The 20,553-nt window shown below is 50.6% G+C and overlaps 2 protein-coding genes across 3 annotated transcripts in view; both read left to right on the plus strand.

Annotated features, from left to right (window-relative positions):
- The first annotated feature begins 2,488 nt into the window (after positions 1-2,488).
- The window catches only part of ppcdc (phosphopantothenoylcysteine decarboxylase), a 90,065-nt gene continuing 72,000 nt past the window's right edge, over positions 2,489-20,553 (plus strand). Inside the window, exons 1-2 of one of the 2 annotated variants that reach the window (XM_043680630.2) lie at positions 2,489-2,743; positions 18,669-18,764. In XM_043680630.2, coding sequence (XP_043536565.1) covers positions 2,636-2,743; positions 18,669-18,764 — 204 coding nt within the window. In that variant the 5' untranslated portion in view covers positions 2,489-2,635. Of the gene's footprint in view, positions 2,744-18,427; positions 18,540-18,668; positions 18,765-20,553 lie in introns of those variants that run through there. The other variant, XM_087982040.1, reaches the window with a different exon arrangement.
- Positions 4,020-12,304, plus strand: LOC148137559 (uncharacterized; the record flags this gene model as incomplete). The annotated part of the gene is made up of 3 exons (XM_087982011.1): positions 4,020-4,362; positions 5,184-5,592; positions 12,196-12,304. Coding segments are annotated over 3 exons (861 nt in total), but the record flags the coding sequence as incomplete, so codon positions are not given.

The raw sequence follows: 20,553 nt of genomic DNA on the forward strand, positions 1-20,553 counted from the left end.
TTGCTCACTAAGCTGGAAGTTCATTTTCAGACGTTTTGTCACCATACTAGGTAACATCATCAATGTGCCACTGGTAAAGTACTGGTGTTACGTCCTACTTTCTATTTATGTGTTTAGGTTTCCTTGGGTTGGTGATGTCATTTCCTGTTCTATTTCTCAGAGGGTAATAGATGTGTTTGTTGATAGACTTCTGGTTGGAATGCCATGCTTGAAGTAATTCTCGTGCGACTCTCTGTTTGGTTTGTCTTAGGATGCATGTGTTGTCTCAATCAAAGCGGTGTCTTTCCTCATCTGTATGTAAGGATACTAGTGATAGTGAGTCATGTCTTTTTGTGGCTAGTTGATGTTCACGTATCCTTTGGCTAGTTTCCGCCTGTTAATCCAACATAGTGCTTGTTACAATTCTTGCAAGGTATTTTGTAAATTATGAGGAGAAAGTGAGGTCTGCAGATGCTGGAGATCAGAGCTGAAAATGTGTTGCTGGAAAAGCGCAGCAGGTTAGGCAGCATCCAGGGAACAGGAGAATCGACGTTTCGGGCATAAGCCCTTCTTCAGGAATGAGGAAAGTTTGTCCAGCAGGCTAAGATAAAAGATAGGGAGGAGGGACTTGGGGGAGGGGCGTCGGAAATGCGATAGGTGGAAAGAGGTCAAGGTGAGGGTGATAGGTCAGACTGGGGTGGGGGCAGAGAGGTCAGGAAGAAGATTGCAGGTTAGGAAGGCAGTGCTGAGTTCGATGGATTTGAGTGAGACAAGGTGGGGGGAGGGGAAATGAGGAAACTGGTGAAATCCGAGTTCATCCCTTGTGGTTGGAGGGTTCCTAGGCGGAAGATGAGGCGCTCTTCCTCCAACCGTCGTGTAGTTGTGGTCTGGCGATGGAGGAGTCCAAAGACCTGCATATCCTTGGTGGAATGGGAGGGGGAGTTGAAGTGTTGAGCCACAGGGTGGTTGGGTTGGTTGGTCCGGGTGTCCCAGAGGTGTTCTCTGAAACGCTCCGCAAGTAGGCAGCCTGTCTCCCCAATATAGAGGAGGCCACATCGGGTGCAGAGGATGCAATAGATGTGTGTGGAGGTGCAGGTGAATCTGTGGCGGATATGGAAGTTTCCTTTGGGGCCTTGGAGGGAGGTGTGGGCGCAAGTCTTGCACCTCCTGCGGTTGCAGGGGAAGGTGCCGGGAGTGGAGGTTGGGTTGGTGGGGGGTGTGGATCTGACGAGGGAGTCACAGAGGGAGTGGTCTTTATAGAATGCTGATAGGGGACGGAAATATATCCTTGGTGGTGGGGTCCGTTTGGAGGTGGCGGAAATGACGGCGGATGATGCGCTGTACATGGAGATTGGTGGGGTGGTAGGTGAGGACCACTCGAGGACAAACCAAACAGAGACACACACAATTTCTAGAAGCATGGCATTGCAACCGGAACTCTACCAAAGAACAGATTGACTTGAACCCCATCTACCACCCTCTGAGAAAAAGAACAAGAAATGGCATCACAAGAGGAAGTGACATCACCTCTTGATGATGTCCTCCTTCTTCAGTGAAGGTGCTTTGTAAATGCAAGTTGGTTTTTGTGAGCTATTGTGCTTGTGGCCCAAGTAAAAAGTAGTATTCTGTAGATGACCAAATCCTTTCAATGACTCCTTGTGTATTTATCTCTCATTACACACAGCCTGAATAATCTGAGGGTTTTTTTCTTCCAGGCTTCAAGTTATATTTATTACATTCCTCTACATTACAAGGCAACAATCTGTAAATATTTAAGGGGAACCCTCCCCCAAAAAAATTTCCATTGCCAATTTATACAGAAAGCAGAGCATACACAAATGAATATTTCATTCGTTGAGGCTGCATTGAAGTTTTCTCAGCATGTCTGGCTGCCTTTTTAATCTTTAAAGGATAATTATGGTATTTGAGCTAACCTTCCAATTTATTCGATTGGGCAGGGATTAATTAAAATCTAATGCTGGATAAACTGAAGTGTATTGACTCTTTTAAACCTTAGTTGAAGCCAAAAAATTACTATTGTTCTTTGCTGTGCTCTGCACGCATTAATACCCTAATTTTCGCAAACCAAATCAAGCTTCCACATTAGGATAGCAACCTGGCGATTATAATAGAGGGATTTCACGGAGCGCATTGCACGTCGGGATAATCCAGGCGCCATTGCAGGTGGTTGTTCCTTCACGTTGAGAGGCGACGAACAGTTAAGGAAGTAGTATTTGGACACGGTCAGATTAGGAGGGACATTAGCAATCACCGCTTACTCCCTCACCCCACTTGCCCTGTCTTTATGCCACCTTTGCAAAGGAGGCGGGGTGAGGAATGGCGATTGGCGACTCTACCACATGACAGTGCGGTAGGGAATGTCGCATGCGCCTGGTGTTGCGCAAGGAATGCCGGGTAGTGCAGTTCACTCGGGGAGGGTACAAACTCAATTTCCCAAAAGGCCAAGGGTGTAAAGTTGAAGGTGATACCAAGTGCGGGGGGAACAACAATATCCATTTACTTAAGGAAATCCATCTTACTGAACTAGGACGCTGCTATTGCCTGTATTACTACTTGACTAACTTAAAAAAAGAAGGGGACGATGGGGTGGGTGTGGTGATCACGTCAGTTTCCCACCAGTGATCATTCTGTGCTGATGGAATACCCCGGGGTCGCCATGCGGCGCGTGCTGCTGGCGGTTAGTGGGAGCGTGGCGGCGGTTAAACTGCCGGAGTTGGCGGCGGGAATCGCCTGTCTGCCCGAGGTGAGGCCTTCGCATTGTTATGGGGGAGGGGCTCCTACCAGCCGTACACAAATGCACAGTGACCGGCACTATCCGGGTCTCAGTCTCTTCCGTCCGAAGGCGGAAACGCTCAGAACTGAACCTGAGTGCAGTGCTGAGGGAGTGAGGCACTGTCGGAGGGTCGGCGCTCAGGGAGTGAGGCACTGTCGGAGGGTCAGTGCTGAGGGAGTGGGCACTGTCGGAGGGTCAGTGCTCAGGGAGTGCCGCATTGTCGGAGGGTCAGTGCTGAAGGAGTGAGGCACTGTCGGAGGGTCAGTGCTGAGGGAGCGCCGCTCTGTCGGAGGGTCAGTGCTGAGGGAGTGGGCACTGTCGGAGGGTCAGTGCTGAGGGAGCGCCGCACTGTCGGAGGGTCAGTGCTGAGGGAGCGCCGCACTGTCGGAGGGTCAGTGCTGAGGGAGCGCCGCACTGTCGGAGGGTCAGTGCTGAGGGAGCGCCGCACTGTCGGAGGGTCAGTGCTGAGGGAGCGCCGCACTGTCGGAGGGTCAGTGCTGAGGGAGCGCCGCACTGTCGGAGGGTCAGTGCTGAGGGAGTGGGCACTGTCGGAGGGTCAGTGCTGAGGGAGCGCCGCTCTGTCGGAGGGTCAGTGCTGAGGGAGCGCCGCACTGTCGGAGGGTCAGTGCTGAGGGAGTGGGCACTGTCGGAGGGTCAGCGCTGAGGGAGTGCCGCACTGTCGGAGGGTCAGCGCTGAGGGAGTGGGCACTGTCGGAGGGTCAGTGCTGAGGGAGTGGGCACTGTCGGAGGGTCAGTGCTGAGGGAGCGGGCACTGTCGGAGGGTCAGTGCTGAGGGAGTGCCGCACTGTCGGAGGGTCAGTGCAGAAGGAGTGAGGCACTGTCAGAGGGTCAGTGCTGAGGGACCGCCGCACTGTCGGAGGGTCAGTGCTGAGGGAGTGGGCACTGTCGGAGGGTCAGTGCTGAGGGACCGCCGCACTGTCGGAGGGTCAGTGCTGAGGGAGTGGGCACTGTCGGAGGGTCAGTGCTGAGGGAGTGGGCACTGTCGGAGGGTCAGTGCTGAGGTAGTGGGCCCTGTCGGAGGGTCAGTGCTGAGGGAGTGGGGCACTGTCGGAGGGTCAGTGCTGAGGGAGTGGGCACTGTCGGAGGGTCAGTGCTGAGGGAGCGCCGCACTGTCGGAGGGTCGGCGCTGAGGGAGTGAGGCACTGTCGGAGGGTCGGCGCTGAGGGAGTGAGGCACTGTCGGAGGGTCGGCGCTGAGGGAGTGAGGCACTGTCGGAGGGTCAGTGCTGAGGGAGCGCCGCACTGTCGGAGGGTCAGTGCTGAGGGAGCGCCGCACTGTCGGAGGGTCAGTGCTGAGGGAGCGCCGCACTGTCGGAGGGTCAGTGCTGAGGGAGCGCCGCACTGTCGGAGGGTCAGTGCTGAGGGAGCGCCGCACTGTCGGAGGGTCAGTGCTGAGGGAGCGCCGCACTGTCGGAGGGTCAGTGCTGAGGGAGCGCCGCACTGTCGGAGGGTCAGTGCTGAGGGAGCGCCGCACTGTCGGAGGGTCAGTGCTGAGGGAGCGCCGCACTGTCGGAGGGTCAGTGCTGAGGGAGCGCCGCACTGTCGGAGGGTCAGTGCTGAGGGAGCGCCGCACTGTCGGAGGGTCAGTGCTGAGGGAGCGCCGCACTGTCGGAGGGTCAGTGCTGAGGGAGCGCCGCACTGTCGGAGGGTCGGCGCTGAGGGAGTGAGGCACTGTCGGAGGGTCAGCGCTGAGGGAGCGCCGCACTGTCGGAGGGTCAGTGCTGAGGGAGCGCCGCACTGTCGGAGGGTCAGTGCTGAAGGAGTGAGGCACTGTCGGAGGGTCAGTGCTGAAGGAGTGAGGCACTGTCGGAGGGTCAGTGCTGAGGGAGTGGGCACTGTCGGAGGGTCAGTGCTGAGGGAGCGTCGCACTGTCGGAGGGTCGGCGCTGAATGAGTGAGGCACTGTCGGAGGGTCAGTGCTGAGGGAGTGGGCCCTGTCGGAGGGTCAGTGCTGAAGGAGTGAGGCACTGTCGGAGGGTCAGTGCTGAGGGAGTGAGGCACTGTCGGAGGGTCGGTGCTGAGGGAGTGAGGCACTGTCGGAGGGTCAGTGCTGAGGGAGTGAGGCACTGTCGGAGGGTCGGTGCTGAAGGAGTGAGGCACTGTCGGAGGGTCGGTGCTGAAGGAGTGAGGCACTGTCGGAGGGTCGGTGCTGAAGGAGTGAGGCACTGTCGGAGGGTCAGTGCTGAGGGAGCGTCGCTCTGTCGGAGGGTCGGTGCTGAGGGAGTGAGGCACTGTCGGAGGGTCAGTGCTGAAGGAGTGAGGCACTGTCGGAGGGTCAGTGCTGAGGGAGTGGGCACTGTCGGAGGGTCAGTGCTGAGGGAGTGGGCACTGTCGGAAGGTCAGTGCTGAGGGAGTGAGGCACTGTCGGAGGGTCAGTGCTGAAGGAGTGAGGCACTGTCGGAGGGTCGGTGCTGAGGGAGCGCCGCACTGTCGGAGGGTCGGTGCTGAGGGAGCGCCGCACTGTCGGAGGGTCGGTGCTGAGGGAGCGCCGCTCTGTCGGAGGGTCGGTGCTGAGGGAGCGCCGCTCTGTCGGAGGGTCGGTGCTGAGGGAGCGCCGCTCTGTCGGAGGGTCGGTGCTGAGGGAGCGCCGCTCTGTCGGAGGGTCGGCGCTGAGGGAGCGCCGCTCTGTCGGAGGGTCGGCGCTGAGGGAGCGCCGCTCTGTCGGAGGGTCGGCGCTGAGGGAGCGCCGCACTGTCGGAGGGTCGGCGCTGAGGGAGCGCCGCTCTGTCGGAGTATTGGCGCTGAAGGGGCGCCGCTCTGTCGGAGGTTCGGCGCTGAGGGAGAGCCGCACTGTCGGAAGGTACGGCGCTGAGGGAGCGCCGCACTGTCGGAGGGTCGGCGCTGAGGGAGCGCCGCACTGTCGGAGGGTCGGCGCTGAGGGAGCGCCGCTCTGTCGGATGGTCGGCGTTGAGGGAGAGCCGCACTGTCGGAGGGTACGGCGCTGAGGGAGCGCCGCACTGTCGGAGGGTCGGCGCTGAGGGAGCGCCGCACTGTCGGAGGGTCGGCGCTGAGGGAGCGCCGCACTGTCGGAGGGTCGGCGCTGAGGGAGCGCCGCACTGTCGGAGGGTCGGCGCTGAGGGAGCGCCGCACTGTCGGAGGGTCGGCGCTGAGGGAGCGCCGCACTGTCGGAGGGTCGGCGCTGAGGGAGCGCCGCACTGTCGGAGGGTCGGCGCTGAGGGAGCGCCGCACTGTCGGAGGGTCGGCGCTGAGGGAGCGCCGCTCTGTCGGAGGGTCGGCGCTGAGGGAGCGCCGCTCTGTCGGAGGGTCGACGCTGAAGGGGCGCCGCTCTGTCGGAGGGTACGGCGCTGAAGGGGCGCCGCTCTGTCGGAGGGTACGGCGCTGAAGGAGTGAGGCACTGTCGGAGGGTCAGTGCTGAATGAGTGAGGCACTGTCGGAGGGTCAGTGCTGAGGGAGTGGGCACTGTCGGAGGGTCAGTGCTGAGGGAGTGAGGCACTGTCGGAGGGTCAGTGCTGAGGGAGTGAGGCACTGTCGGAGGGTCAGTGCTGAATGAGTGAGGCACTGTCGGAGGGTCAGTGCTGAGGGAGTGGGCACTGTCGGAGGGTCAGTGCTGAGGGAGTGAGGCACTGTCGGAGGGTCAGTGCTGAAGGAGTGAGGCACTGTCGGAGGGTCAGTGCTGAGGGAGCGCCGCACTGTCGGAGGGTCAGTGCTGAGAGAGCGCCGCACTGTCGGAGGTTCAGTGCTGAGCGGGCGCCGCACTGTCGGAGGGTCAGTGCTGAAGGAGTGAGGCACTGTCGGAGGGTCAGTGCTGAGGGAGTGGGCACTGTCGGAGGGTCAGTGCTGAGGGAGCGTCGCACTGTCGGAGGGTCGGCGCTGAATGAGTGAGGCACTGTCGGAGGGTCAGTGCTGAATGAGTGAGGCACTGTCGGAGGGTCAGTGCTGAGGGAGTGGGCACTGTCGGAAGGTCAGTGCTGAGGGAGTGAGGCACTGTCGGAGGGTCAGTGCTGAAGGAGTGAGGCACTGTCGGAGGGTCAGTGCTGAGGGAGCGCCGCATTGTCGGAGGTTCAGTGCTGAGGGAGCGCCGCTCTGTCGGAGGGTCGGTGCTGAGGGAGCGCCGCTCTGTCGGGGGGTCGGTGCTGAGGGAGCGCCGCTCTGTCGGAGGGTCGGCGCTGAGGGAGCGCCGCACTGTCGGAGGGTCGGCGCTGAGGGAGCGTCGCTCTGTCGGAGTATTGGCGCTGAAGGGGCGCCGCTCTGTCGGAGGTTCGGCGTTGAGGGAGAGCCGCACTGTCGGAGGGTACGGCGCTGAAGGAGCGCCGCATTGTCGGAGGGTCGGCGCTGAGGGAGCGCCGCACTGTCGGAGGGTCGGCGCTGAGGGAGCGCCGCTCTGTCGGAGGGTCGTCACTGAAGGGGCGCCGCTCTGTCGGTGGGTCGGCGCTGAAGGGGCGCCGCTCTGTCGGAGGGTCGGCGTTGAGGGAGCGCCGCACTGTCGGAGGGCCGGCGCTGAGGGAGCGCCGCACTGTCGGAGGGCCGGCGCTGAGGGAGCGCCGCACTGTCGGAGGGCCGGCGCTGAGGGAGCGCCGCACTGTCGGAGGGCCGGCGCTGAGGGAGCGCCGCACTGTCGGAGGGCCGGCGCTGAGGGAGCGCCGCACTGTCGGAGGGCCGGCGCTGAGGGAGCGCCGCACTGTCGGAGGGCCGGCGCTGAGGGAGCGCCGCACTGTCGGAGGGCCGGCGCTGAGGGAGCGCCGCACTGTCGGAGGGCCGGCGCTGAGGGAGCGCCGCACTGTCGGAGGGCCGGCGCTGAGGGAGCGCCGCACTGTCGGAGGGCCGGCGCTGAGGGAGCGCCGCACTGTCGGAGGGCCGGCGCTGAGGGAGCGCCGCACTGTCGGAGGGCCGGCGCTGAGGGAGCGCCGCACTGTCGGAGGGCCGGCGCTGAGGGAGCGCCGCACTGTCGGAGGGCCGGCGCTGAGGGAGCGCCGCACTGTCGGAGGGCCGGCGCTGAGGGAGCGCCGCACTGTCGGAGGGCCGGCGCTGAGGGAGCGCCGCACTGTCGGAGGGCCGGCGCTGAGGGAGCGCCGCACTGTCGGAGGGCCGGCGCTGAGGGAGCGCCGCACTGTCGGAGGGCCGGCGCTGAGGGAGCGCCGCACTGTCGGAGGGCCGGCGCTGAGGGAGCGCCGCACTGTCGGAGGGCCGGCGCTGAGGGAGCGCCGCACTGTCGGAGGGCCGGCGCTGAGGGAGCGCCGCACTGTCGGAGGGCCGGCGCTGAGGGAGCGCCGCACTGTCGGAGGGCCGGCGCTGAGGGAGCGCCGCACTGTCGGAGGGCCGGCGCTGAGGGAGCGCCGCACTGTCGGAGGGCCGGCGCTGAGGGAGCGCCGCACTGTCGGAGGGCCGGCGCTGAGGGAGCGCCGCACTGTCGGAGGGCCGGCGCTGAGGGAGCGCCGCACTGTCGGAGGGCCGGCGCTGAGGGAGCGCCGCACTGTCGGAGGGCCGGCGCTGAGGGAGCGCCGCACTGTCGGAGGGCCGGCGCTGAGGGAGCGCCGCACTGTCGGAGGGCCGGCGCTGAGGGAGCGCCGCACTGTCGGAGGGCCGGCGCTGAGGGAGCGCCGCACTGTCGGAGGGCCGGCGCTGAGGGAGCGCCGCACTGTCGGAGGGCCGGCGCTGAGGGAGCGCCGCACTGTCGGAGGGCCGGCGCTGAGGGAGCGCCGCACTGTCGGAGGGCCGGCGCTGAGGGAGCGCCGCACTGTCGGAGGGCCGGCGCTGAGGGAGCGCCGCACTGTCGGAGGGCCGGCGCTGAGGGAGCGCCGCACTGTCGGAGGGCCGGCGCTGAGGGAGCGCCGCACTGTCGGAGGGCCGGCGCTGAGGGAGCGCCGCTCTGTCGGAGGGCCGGCGCTGAAGGAGAGCCGCACTGTCGGAGGGTACGGCGCTGAAGGAGCGCCGCACTGTCGGAGGGCCGGCGCTGAGGGAGCGCCGCACTGTCGGAGGGTCGGCGCTGAGGGAGCGCCGCACTGTCGGAGGGTCGGCGCTGAGGGAGCGCCGCACTGTCGGAGGGTCGGCGCTGAGGGAGCGCCGCACTGTCGGAGGGTCGGCGCTGAGGGAGCGCCGCACTGTCGGAGGGTCGGCGCTGAGGGAGCGCCGCACTGTCGGAGGGTCAGCGCTGAGGGAGCGCCGCACTGTCGGAGGGTCAGCGCTGAGGGAGCGCCGCACTGTCGCAGGGTCGGTGCCGAGGGTATGCAATGTCCCGGGAATGGGTGGCTGAATTGCTCCGAGGGAGCGCTGCATCTTGCCGCCAGGGGGTTTGCACCGAGCCAGCACTGCTTTTCATGTTGTGTCTACAAAATATACCATAAGTGGTCTTCTGGCAATTGTGTTTTCACTTTTCTATTGTCCTTGTTTTTCTGTCAATGGATGCTGCCAGACCTGCTGTGTTTCTGCAGCACTCTGTTTTTGTTTAAGATTTCCATGCAATTATTTGCTTATCTTCAGATTAGAAATTTGTTTTACTATCAGTCAATAGACTTTTGTGCCTGGTGATTTTATCTTAGGAATGGCATTGGTGGAATGATAATATCACTAGACTAATAATCCGGAGGCCTTGGTCGATACTGTCGAGGCATGGCTTGACGTCCCATCACCACAAATGGTACAATTTAGATTCACAGCTAGCCTCTGCATTATCCTAGCAAGCCCCTCCGTTCAAAGGCAATCAGGGATGGGTAATAGATGCTTGTCTTACCAGTGATCATCCCAATCCATGAAAGAATTAACAAAAGAAAATATACAGTTAGATGCAAAAGATCAATTGACGTTTTAAGACAAACCGAAGAGTTTTCTTTGATATCCTGGCCAGTTTTTACCCCTCAATCAACATGACTGAAAGAGATTTCGTGGTCACTTTAACATTGCTGCTCCTGCGTGTTTGCTTCGCACCAACTATCACATTTCCTTGTAACAACGGTGACTACACTTTAAAAAGGACTTCATTGTCTGTAAAATATTTTGGGATGTCCTAAGGTTAGGTCAGCCCCTATGAAAATAAAGCTTTTTGTTTTCATTGAGAGAAAGTGAGGGCTGCAGATGCTGGAGATCAGAGCTGAAAATGTGACCTGTTGTGCTTTTCCAGCAACACATTTTCAGTTTTTGTTTTCATTACCTAGAGGTAAAGTCAATGAGCATTGCGGGTGGTGATGCTTTTCTGTATGTTGCATTGAGGATTTTGTCAAAGGTTTGTGTCAGATTGGAACTTGAGGATGGAATGAAGTTCTGTAAGGGAGGGCTGTAGTGATTGTTTTATTTTGTCTCCTAAGGTTATTGAGCCAGGACTGGGCTAGCTGTCTGCTTTGTTGAATCGCCATCCAAGAAGTAAGCACTAGATGGTGCTATATACAAACAGATAATATACAGAAACAATATGAATCAAATATAATTTTCTTCCTCAACATTGGTTCTGGTTATGGCTTCTTGACAGTCCTGATTTTCCACACACTACAGGTGATTGTGTTGTTGTCATAGTCTAGACCATTTGCTCTGCAATTTCCTCCTTTAAAAATCTTTCTTTTTACTGCCCAATAACCTAGTGTTATGAAACAGACCAAATGGTCTCAAAATATTCAAAAGATAGTCTAGGCCATAACTACTTTTTAATTTAAAGGTGTTGCATTCCAGATGCAATTCGATTGATTAAACTACTGAATTTAAAGCATAATACTTTTCTACTATATTTAAAATACAACAAAAGAAAGAAGGAATTAGAAGAACTCTGTTGGGAAACTTAACAGGATAATAGATACAGTAAGTATTACTAATAACTGTTCCAGTATAGTAACATCCCATAAACACAACCTTGACAAGGGCAAATCACAAACAGATTATCTCTCATGCAATATGCCTGGGGGGAAACAAACATTAAGAGAAAATTCTGAGAGAATAGCAGCTGCGAGAGACTTATTGAAGCTTCCATCCCTGCTGAAACCCCAGCAATTACTGCTGCTATTGAAAAATGAAAAAAAACTGAAAATGCTGGATCTGTGAGAGTGTGACCACACCCATTCAGGCTGCTTCTATTGTTTCAACTTTTAAAAAAAACCAAGACCTCGCCCGCTGTTTACTGGCTCTGGTGGACTACCATTTACTTCTGCCTTAAAATCAGTCTTCAAAAAAGAACCAGGACAAAATACACCTCTTAAAGCCACAGTGTTTTCACACTATCTCTTTGATCAACTAATCTTCTTGTAGCTAAGTATCCAATCCTGTTTTATAAAACACAGATTAATATTTACTGATACCTCAATATAAGTTGATGCTTTTCTTAAAAACACTTGGAATAAACAGCACTTCTTATTGGTATTTATAAAATATCAGACTGATTCTCTTAGCTTTAATACAAGCTTTTTTCAAAAAAAAAATCAGATGTCCTCTAGTCATCTCAAGACATTTGGCCTTACATTATGTCCTTGAGTGCTCTCTATGGGTCTTCTCTGACTCAGTGCAGTTACTTTTCCAAACAAGAAAATGAAACCAGATGTACTCAAAGTGGATTACATATGCTTAAGATTTTGGTTCTCCTCGTTCTCTCTTGTGTGATCTTAACTTAATAGGAAGATTGTCAAATGATTTTGAAGCCTCTGTTAATTCAATCTGTTCCTAGCTGTTGGCTGTCATCTGTTTCTCCCTGTTTTTCTTCAAGGGGAAAAGGGCTCACTTTTGTCTTTTCCTACATAATATTCCCAACTTCAACGGACAGTTTGTCAAATACTTGTTAAATGTGTTTATATATGCCTTCTCACTTCGCAAAACTCACCAAATATTTTAAGTTATACATTCTAATTCCAAAAATTTCCAAATTTTAGTTTTTTTCTGAATTTAGGAAGTTGGGAGTTAAATTAAAATATAGGACCTCAAAGGTAGTAATCTGGGAATTGCTACCAATGCCACATGCTGGTCACAGTAGGAATGGCAATATAATTAAGATGAATTCTTGGCTTGAATGATGGTGCATTATGGAGGGATTCAAATTCCTAGGTCATTGGAATTGATTCTGGGGGAGTTGAGACGACTACAAACCAGACCGTCTGACTGGGCAGGACTAGAACCAATGTCTGCTCATGCTGTTCGGAGAAGTTTAATTTAATTTGGCGGGGGGATGGGAACCAATGTAGGAAGTTGGAGGGAAGTAAAGTATGAAAATAAACAAAAGACAGTAAGGGGGAAAGTGAAAATGGAAGGCCGAGAAACCAAAGATAAAAATCAAAAACGGGCATATTACACCATGATTCTAAAAGGGCAATACATGTCAAAACAAAAGAGCTGGAAGACTCTGTGTCTTTAAGTGAGGAGCATTTGTAATAAGGTGGATGAATTAACTGCGCTGACAGTTATTAGTGGATATGTTGGAATTAGGACAGGGTGACTAAGGATGGGAACTCAACATCCAGGATTATTCAATTTTCAGAAAAGATAGACGGAAAAGAAAGGGAGGTGAGGTGCCGTTGCTGGTTAAGGAGGCGATTAACACAACAGTAAGGGAGGACATCAGCCTGGACGATGTGGAATCTATATGAGTGGAGCTGCAGCTCACCAAAGGGAAAAAGGCATTAGTGGGAGTTGCATACAGACCACCAAACAGTGGTTGTGAGGTTGGAGATTGCATAAAACAGGAAATTAGAGATGCATGCAGTAAGGATACAGCAGTTATTATGAGTGACTTCAAGCTACATATTGGTTGCACTGACCAAACTGATAACAATGCGATCGAGGAGGATTTCCTGGAATGTATGAGCAATGGATTCCTTGACAAAAGTGTCGAGGAGCCAAGTAGAGAGCAAGCCATCCTAGACCTGGTATTGTGTAATGAGAAAGGATTAATTAGCAACATTGTGACGTGAGATCCTTTGGGAAGAATCACCATAATATCGTAGAATTCTTCAATAAGTTGAAGAGTGGCACAAATAAATCTGAAACTAAGGTCCTGAACTTAAAGCTAACTTCAATGGTATGAGACATACATTGGTTAGGATAAGCTGGCAAAGGATACTTATGGGGTTGATGGTGGATAGGCAATGACAGACATTTAAAGAACACATGGATGAACTTCAACAATTGTATTTCCCTGTCTATCATAAAGGTAAACAGGGAAGGTGGCTCAATCATGGCTAACAGGGGAAATCAGGGATAGTGTTAAAGCCAAAGAGGAGGCATATAAATTAGTACCACATGCTTACAATATACATGACAATTTGGATGAAGGAATTGAATGCAAATTTGCAGATGATACTAAGCTTGTGCTGTGAGGAGGATGCTAAGAGGCTGCAGGATGACTTGGGCAGACTAACTAAGTGGGCAAATACTTGGCAAATGTAATATAATGTGCATAAATATGAGGTTATCCACTTTGGTTGCAAAAACAGGAAGGCAGGTTATTATCTAAATGGTAGCAGTTTAGAAAAAGGGGATGTGCAATGAGATCCATGTGTCATGGTGGAACAGTCGCTAAAGGTTGGCATGCAGGTGCAGCAGGCAGTGAGGAAAGCAAATAGCATGCTGGCCTTCATCGTGAGGATTTCAGTAAAGATGTCTTGCTGCAGTTATGCAGGCCTTGGTGAGGCCACACCTTGAGTATTGTGTGCAGTTTTGGTCTCCATCTGAGGGCAATTGATGGCGAAAGTGAAGTCCGAGTGTACTTGGTAGATGGATAGAGAACTGACTGGGCAACAGGAGACAGAGACTAGTAGTGGAAGGGAGTTTCTCAAAATGGAGCACTGTGACCAGCAGTGTTCCACAGGGATCCATGTTGGGACCACTGTTGTTTGTGATATGCATAAATGATCTGGAGGAAGGTATAGGTAGTCTGATTAGCAAGTTTGCAGATGACACTAAGATTGGTGGAGTAGCAGATAATGAAAGGGACTGTCAGAGAATGCAGTAGAATAAAGATAGATTGGAGAGTTGGGCAGCGAAATGACAAATGGAGTTCAACCCGGGCAAATGCGAGGTGATGCATTTTGGAAGATCCAATTCAAGAGCAAAATATAGTAAATGGAAAAGACCTGGGGAAAATTGATAGACAGAGAGATCTGAGTGTTCAGGTCCATTTCACCCTGAAGGTGGAAACGCAGGTCAATTGAGTGGCCAAGAAGGCATACAGCATGCTTTCCTTCATTAGACAGGATATTGAGTACAAGAGTAGGCAGGTCATATTACAGTTGTATAGGACTTTGGTTTGGTCACATTTGGAATACTGCGTACAGTTCTGGTTGCCATATTATCAAAAGGATGTGGATGCTTGAGAGAGGGTGCAGAGGAGGTTCATCAGGATATTGCCTGGTATGGAGGGCGCTAGCTATGAAGAGAGGTTGAGTAGATTAGGATTATTTTCATTAGATTGAGGGGGGACCTGATTGAGGTCTACAAAATCATGAGAGGGGTGGATAGCAAGAAGCTTTTTCCCCCAGAGTGGGTAACTCAATTACTAGAGGTCACGAGTTCAAGGTGAGAGGGGAAAGGTTTAAGGGAGATACATGTGTAAAGTTCTTTACGCAGAGGTTGGTGGGTGCTTGGAACATGTTGCCAGCGGAGGTGGTAGAGGCGGGCACAATAGTGTCATTTGAGATGTATCTAGACAGATACATGAATGAGCATGGAGCAGAGGGATTCAGATCCTTAAAAAATAGGTGACAAGTTTAGATAGAGGATATGGATCTGCGCAGGCTTGGAGGGCTAAGGGCCTGTTCCTGTGCTGTAATTTTCTTTGTTTTTTTTTTAGGGAGCCCAGCGAAGGTTCACCAGACTAATTCCTGGGATGGTAGGACTGACATATGAGGAAAAACTGGATCGACTGGGCTTGTACTCACTAGATTTTAGAAGAGGGGGGATCTCATAGAAACATATAAAATCCTGATGGGACTGGAGAAGCTAGATGCGAGAAGAATGTTCCCGATATTGAGGAAGACCAGAACTAGGGGGTTACAGTCCAAGAGAAAGGGTAAGCCATTCAGGACTGAGATGAGAAAGAATTTCTTCACGTGTAGAATTCTCTCCCACAGGAAGCTGTTGGAGCCAGTTCATTAAATATATTCGAGGGATCTGGACTTTGCTCTTGCCTCTAAGGGGATCAAAGGGTTTGAAGAGAAAGTGGGAATGGGATACTGAGATTGCATGATTAGCCATGATCATATTGAATGGTGGTGCAGCCGCAAAGGTCCGAATGGTCTACCTCTGCTCCTATTTTCTATGGTTCTATCAGTGTCCCCGCTCTTGGCAGGCAATCCCAGGTCCATTTGAATACTGAGTTTTACACTACATTTGGGTCCTGAGTTTTGTCCTTATGGTTAGAAATGTGGTTAAAAGAGCCTGACCCCAACCATAACTTTCCTTAGCCAGAAACAGTTTCATGCTAAGATTGCTGTTGGTTTGTTGGGCTAAATGAGCATGTCCAATGGGCTAACTGGTTCACTCTGCTCCTTCATTCATATAGTTTTGCTTAACCTTTATGCATCACTGATTGTGTTCCAGCTGGGGTATTCTCTTCAGTCCTGGTCACTACACTTTAGAATGAATGTCAAGCTCTCTAAGAAAGTGTAGATTTTATGGAGTAATTCTCTGGAAGAGGGACTTAAATTATGTGGAACCTTTAGAATTTACTCTCCTTGGAGCAGAGTAGGGTATACTTATGGGGAGATCTACCTAAGCTGTTCACAATCTTGAAATGTTTTGATTGAATAAGTAAGAACTATTTCCAGTGGCAGAATGGGCAGCAACCCAAAGAGAACATTTTATGCAGATAGGCAGAAGAACCAGAGGGGATCTGGGAATGTTTATTGGGCTACAGGTTGTTGTGATCCAGAAGTGCTTGCAAGAAAGACATCACTGCTCTTTGATGTTTGATGCACATTGATACACAAGAATAGGGAGATGGGAGCATTCCATCTCGTTCACAGAGCCCCACTTTTCAATTAGCTAGCATTTCCTCATTACTGCACCGGTCAGAATAGCTTATGTGTTGAAATTCTTGGAATGGGATCAAGTTTGAACATTATTTGGACATGTTCCTGGAGCTGTTGTCACATGACCTGTCACCAACCATCCCAATCCCCCATACTTGCCAGTAGTTGCCATTATGTCCATCCTCTTGTCACCTCATCTCCCATGTCAATGGAAATTAATATACTCTTTCATCATCCAATTGGAAAATCCTTGACTGTCCACCATTTAGTTGCTGTACCATTGCTAATACTTCTAAACATTGGCAATGCATTAGAGTGACTCTCTTATTGCTCTCCCTGTTGTTGTTACTTGCAAGAATGACCTGGGAATTTGATCTTCAGTTTTAGAGAGTTGGTACCCCAAACTGAATTTTCTGCCTCTAGAAAGTGATAAAAGTGCCAACAAAAGTGCTAAACCAGGTTCGAAGCCAGCTTAAGTAAGAATTTTCTCTCATCATTTCTTCTGATTAGTAAGTTATAGCTGGGGCTAATTGCAACAATTTCCATCCCAATCCTACCTGCTCTTCCGCAATGTCCCAACCGTTCCATCCCGAAACTAGTTTGATCTAAACGGCTCAGGGTGACACTGTTAGTAAAAACAAAAGACAATAGACAATAGGTGCAGGAGTAGGCCATTCTGCCCTTCGAGCCTGCACTACCATTCAATTTGATCATGGCTGATCATCCTTAATCAGTATCCTGTTCCTGCCTTATCTCCATAATCCTTGATTCCACAATCCTTGAGAGCTCTATTCAACTCTTTTTAAATGAATCAAGAGACTGGGCCTCCGCTGCCCTCTGGGGCAGAGCATTCCACACAGCCACCACTCTCTGGGTGAAGAAATTTCTCCTCATCTCTGTCCTAAATGGTCTACCCCGTATTTTTAAGCTGTGTCCTCTGGTTCGGCACTGACCCATCAGCGGAAACATGTTTCCTGCCTCCAGAGTGTCCAATCTTTTAATAATCTTATATGTCTCGATCATATCCCCTCTCAGTCTTCTAAACTCAAGGGTATACAAGCCCAGTCGCTCCAGTCTTTCAGTGTAAGGTAATCCCGCCTTTCCAGGAATTGACCTCGTGAACCTACGCTGCACTCCCTCAATAGCCAGAATGTCTTTCCTCAAATTTGGAGACCAGAACTGCACACAGTACTCCAGGTGTGATCTTACCAGAGCCCTGTACAGCTGCAGAAGAACCTCTTTGCTTCTATACTCAATCCCTCTTGTTATGAAGGCCAGCATGCTTTTAGCCTTCTTCACTACCTGCTGTACCTGCATGCTTACCTTCATTGACTGGTGTACAAGAACACCCAGATCTCTCTGTATTGCCCCTTTACCTAAATGGATTCCATTTAGGTAGTAATCTGTCTTACTGTTCTTGCCAAGTTTACATCAGCAAATTTACTAATGTTTTTACTAATACCATCTTCTTTATCATTAACATATATTGGAAAAACCTGCGGTACCCCACTGGTCACTGCCTGCCATTCCGAAATGGAGCCGTTTATCACTACTCTTTGTTTCCTATCAGCCAACCAACTTTCAATCCAAGTTAGTACTTTGCCCCCAATACCATGCGCCCTAATTTTGCTCACTAACCTCCTATGTGGGACTTTATCAAAAGCTTTCTGAAAGTCCAGGTACACTACATCTACTGGATCTCTCTCGTCCATCTTCAGAGTTACATCCTCAAAGAATTCCAGAAGATTAGTCAAGCATGATTTCCCCTTCATAAATCCATGCTGACTCTGACCTATCCTGTTACTATTACTATCCAGATGTGTCGTAATTTCATCCTTTATAATAGACTCCAGCATCTTTCCCACCACTGAGGTCAGAGAAGGCAAAGAACGGCAGCTGCTGGAAATCAGAAACAAAACCAGAAATTGCTAGAGAAATTCAGTATGTCTGGCAGCAAGTGTGGAAAGAAAGCAGAATTAATGTTTCTGGTTTAGTGACCCTCCTTCCAATCGTTGTGAAGAAGGGTCACCGAACCCGAAACATTAGGTCTGCTCTCTCTGTAATTGTTACCAGACCTGCTGAGGTTTTCCAGGAATTTATGATTTTGACACTCTCAGCATATTTTCACTGTGGCAAGTGCTGTACTTGAACATGTTGAGCTGTGCAATTCTGAATCGCTCTTCGCCTGTGGCAAAGATCTCACAGTTACAGTGGAAATGTGCTTGATCTGTGATAATAAAGTGCTTTTTATTTCTACTGCTGAGGTGGTAAAGCAATATTCTTGCAACTTTTCATGCCATCTGGAGATCAGTAAGATAACAGCTGTGGGAAAAATAATGTGTGGCAAGAGGGAGGACGGCTACGTGCTAAGATAAAGCTGTCACTTGTTTCACTGAATTTTCTCAGACCCTGAAATCTAATGTAACGTTTTGCTTTTAGTATGTGCTACTTCATTATCTCCAGTTGTTTAAGTGGAATTTGAACTCATACAGGTCATTAGTCCATGCTTCTGGAGTATTAGTCACAGCATAACCACTATGTTTTTCCAACCCAGCAGAGAGTTAGTAATTTTCACTTAAAGCAAAAACAGAATTGTAAAAATGTTGGTTGGTGAAGTGGATTTTTTTTTTTGAAAGAAATAAATATACTTCTGTCTCTTGACAATGCTGTGTTTTCAAGGAGGCTAAGTAAGCCAATTCCAATTATAGTGTTTGTGAATAAGATTTATCTTAGCAATCTTGGTACTGTCAATTACAGTCTTCTATTAAAGAAGCATGGTAAATACATGTTCTTCCTGTGCAAAACCACTCTGAAAGCGACTCATACTAGCTCCTGCGATGGAATATATGCCAACGTAGGTTCATTGGTCTTGAAGTGAAACCCCAATTATTTACCATAGAACCAATTACTTGTGGTCTTTCTTTCTATTGCAGTACAACTCTGTACAATAATGTATGTTTCACTGTGTTTCTTTATTTTATAGGTTGAATTAATAGTGGTGACCACAGAACATGCCAAACACTTTTATGACTCCAAAGATGTCTCTGCTAAAATATATAGTGATTCAGATGAATGGGAGGTAACATATTCTATATTCATTGTTTAAGAAATAAAGCAAGTGAAATGAGTTAAATAGCTCAGTTTGTATTCAAATTGCATTTTTCTTAGGTAAATAATTCTGTAAATACATGAATAGAACATCATTAATATGTGTTATAATTCTAGATGATCTCTGTTTTTCTGTCATATTTTGGAATTTCAGACTACATTTTAACTTGGGGTCTTTGATGTAATACATTCGTAAGCTATCAGTGAAGTGCTTGTGATTTGCAAATTAAATGGGGCATCCCAACCACGTGCTGAAGACAGTGAAAGTTATTTTGAAATTTGTGATAATTTACACTTGGTGTTTTTACAGCAGATCTGTTCACTTTTGCTTCACTCGGCCTAGTGGATTCTGTTCTGGGGGAAAGTAAGGTCGTTAGTGTTGATTTAAAAATTGATACCACTCTCAGGGATTTCTTTAAATTTAAAAGAAATGTGGTCAAAATGGACGGAAAATAGGAAAGTTAAGTGTGAGAATTGACTTTATCTCAAATACTCTGAAGTGAGGTCGCCATATACTGACTTTTTTATTATTACTTCATGAGTTTAGTATTGCAATAGTGGAACATGATCATAGCTGATTTCTAAATAAAGCAGCATGATCATCTTGTCACACTAAAGTTTTGTTAAGTATGCCTGTTAAATTCAGGACATATACAACTACTGAATACAAATTACACAAGACTGTGATTATTACATTCTGGGGTCATGTTGTTGCAGTAGACGCAGGACAGTCTCCGATCACTTCCATGGAATAAGACGTCCAACCCCATTAAGGCAGTGACTATTCCCAATCATGTACCTCTGATGCATCTGAATTTGAAACATGTGTCATCACGTACTAATGTCATCATTTCACAAGCAATAACATTTTCCTCTCTTGACAGAGCCAGTTTTCTACGAGGAGCAATGTGATATGAAATGGGGGAAAAAAAATCCCACTATTTTGCCTCCATTTTCAAAGTGAATATGTTTTATTCATTTGGTTGTTTAACCTAGTGAATGAAAGATGATAGGAAACACATCTTAATTTACAATTTTGATTGTTTTAGAATTATTTTCATCACAATTGATTTTGTTAAACTGTCTAACCTTCAGTAACAACAACTAGATAAAATCTATGAAAAAGGATGAACTTACATTCAAAGAAATCTTTCTTGCTTAATCATAAGTAACTAAATGCTATGTCTGGCAACTGAGACTCTGGGATGTTCCTCACAATTCTCGTATGTACTGAATAGCCCACAGCTTTTCTGGGAGTATTGTTAGTTTTTCATCTATCAACACTCCTTACTTACATTGCTCGACAATGTCAGCAGTGGTTAGGGAATAAAACATAGCCTGTCTAGTCCTGTTTTTTTTTAGATTAGATTACTTACAGTGTGGAAACAGGCCCTTCGGCCCAACAAGTCCACACCGCCCCGCCGAAGCGCAACCCACCCATACCCCTACATTTACCCCTTACCTACCACTATGGGCAATTTAGCATGGCCAATTCACCTGACCTGCACATCTTTGGACTGTGGGAGGAAACCGGAGCACCCGGAGGAAACCACACAGACACGGGGAGAACGTGCAAACTCCACACAGTCAGTCGCCTGAGGCGGGAATTGAACCCGGGTCTCTGGCGCTGTGAGGCAGCAGTGCTAACCACTGTGTCACCGTGCCGCCCACCACCGTGTTCTTCTCTCTCTTCTCTCCTGCTATAATACTGGCTTCATTTCTTACTTAATATGGAACTTGAGCAGGCAACAAGGCCTCCC

Source organism: Chiloscyllium plagiosum, unplaced genomic scaffold (assembly GCF_037043375.1).
Source record: "Chiloscyllium plagiosum isolate Xiang-an unplaced genomic scaffold, Cpla_swu_hap1 HiC_scaffold_42, whole genome shotgun sequence".
Classification (NCBI taxonomy): domain Eukaryota; kingdom Metazoa; phylum Chordata; class Chondrichthyes; order Orectolobiformes; family Hemiscylliidae; genus Chiloscyllium; species Chiloscyllium plagiosum.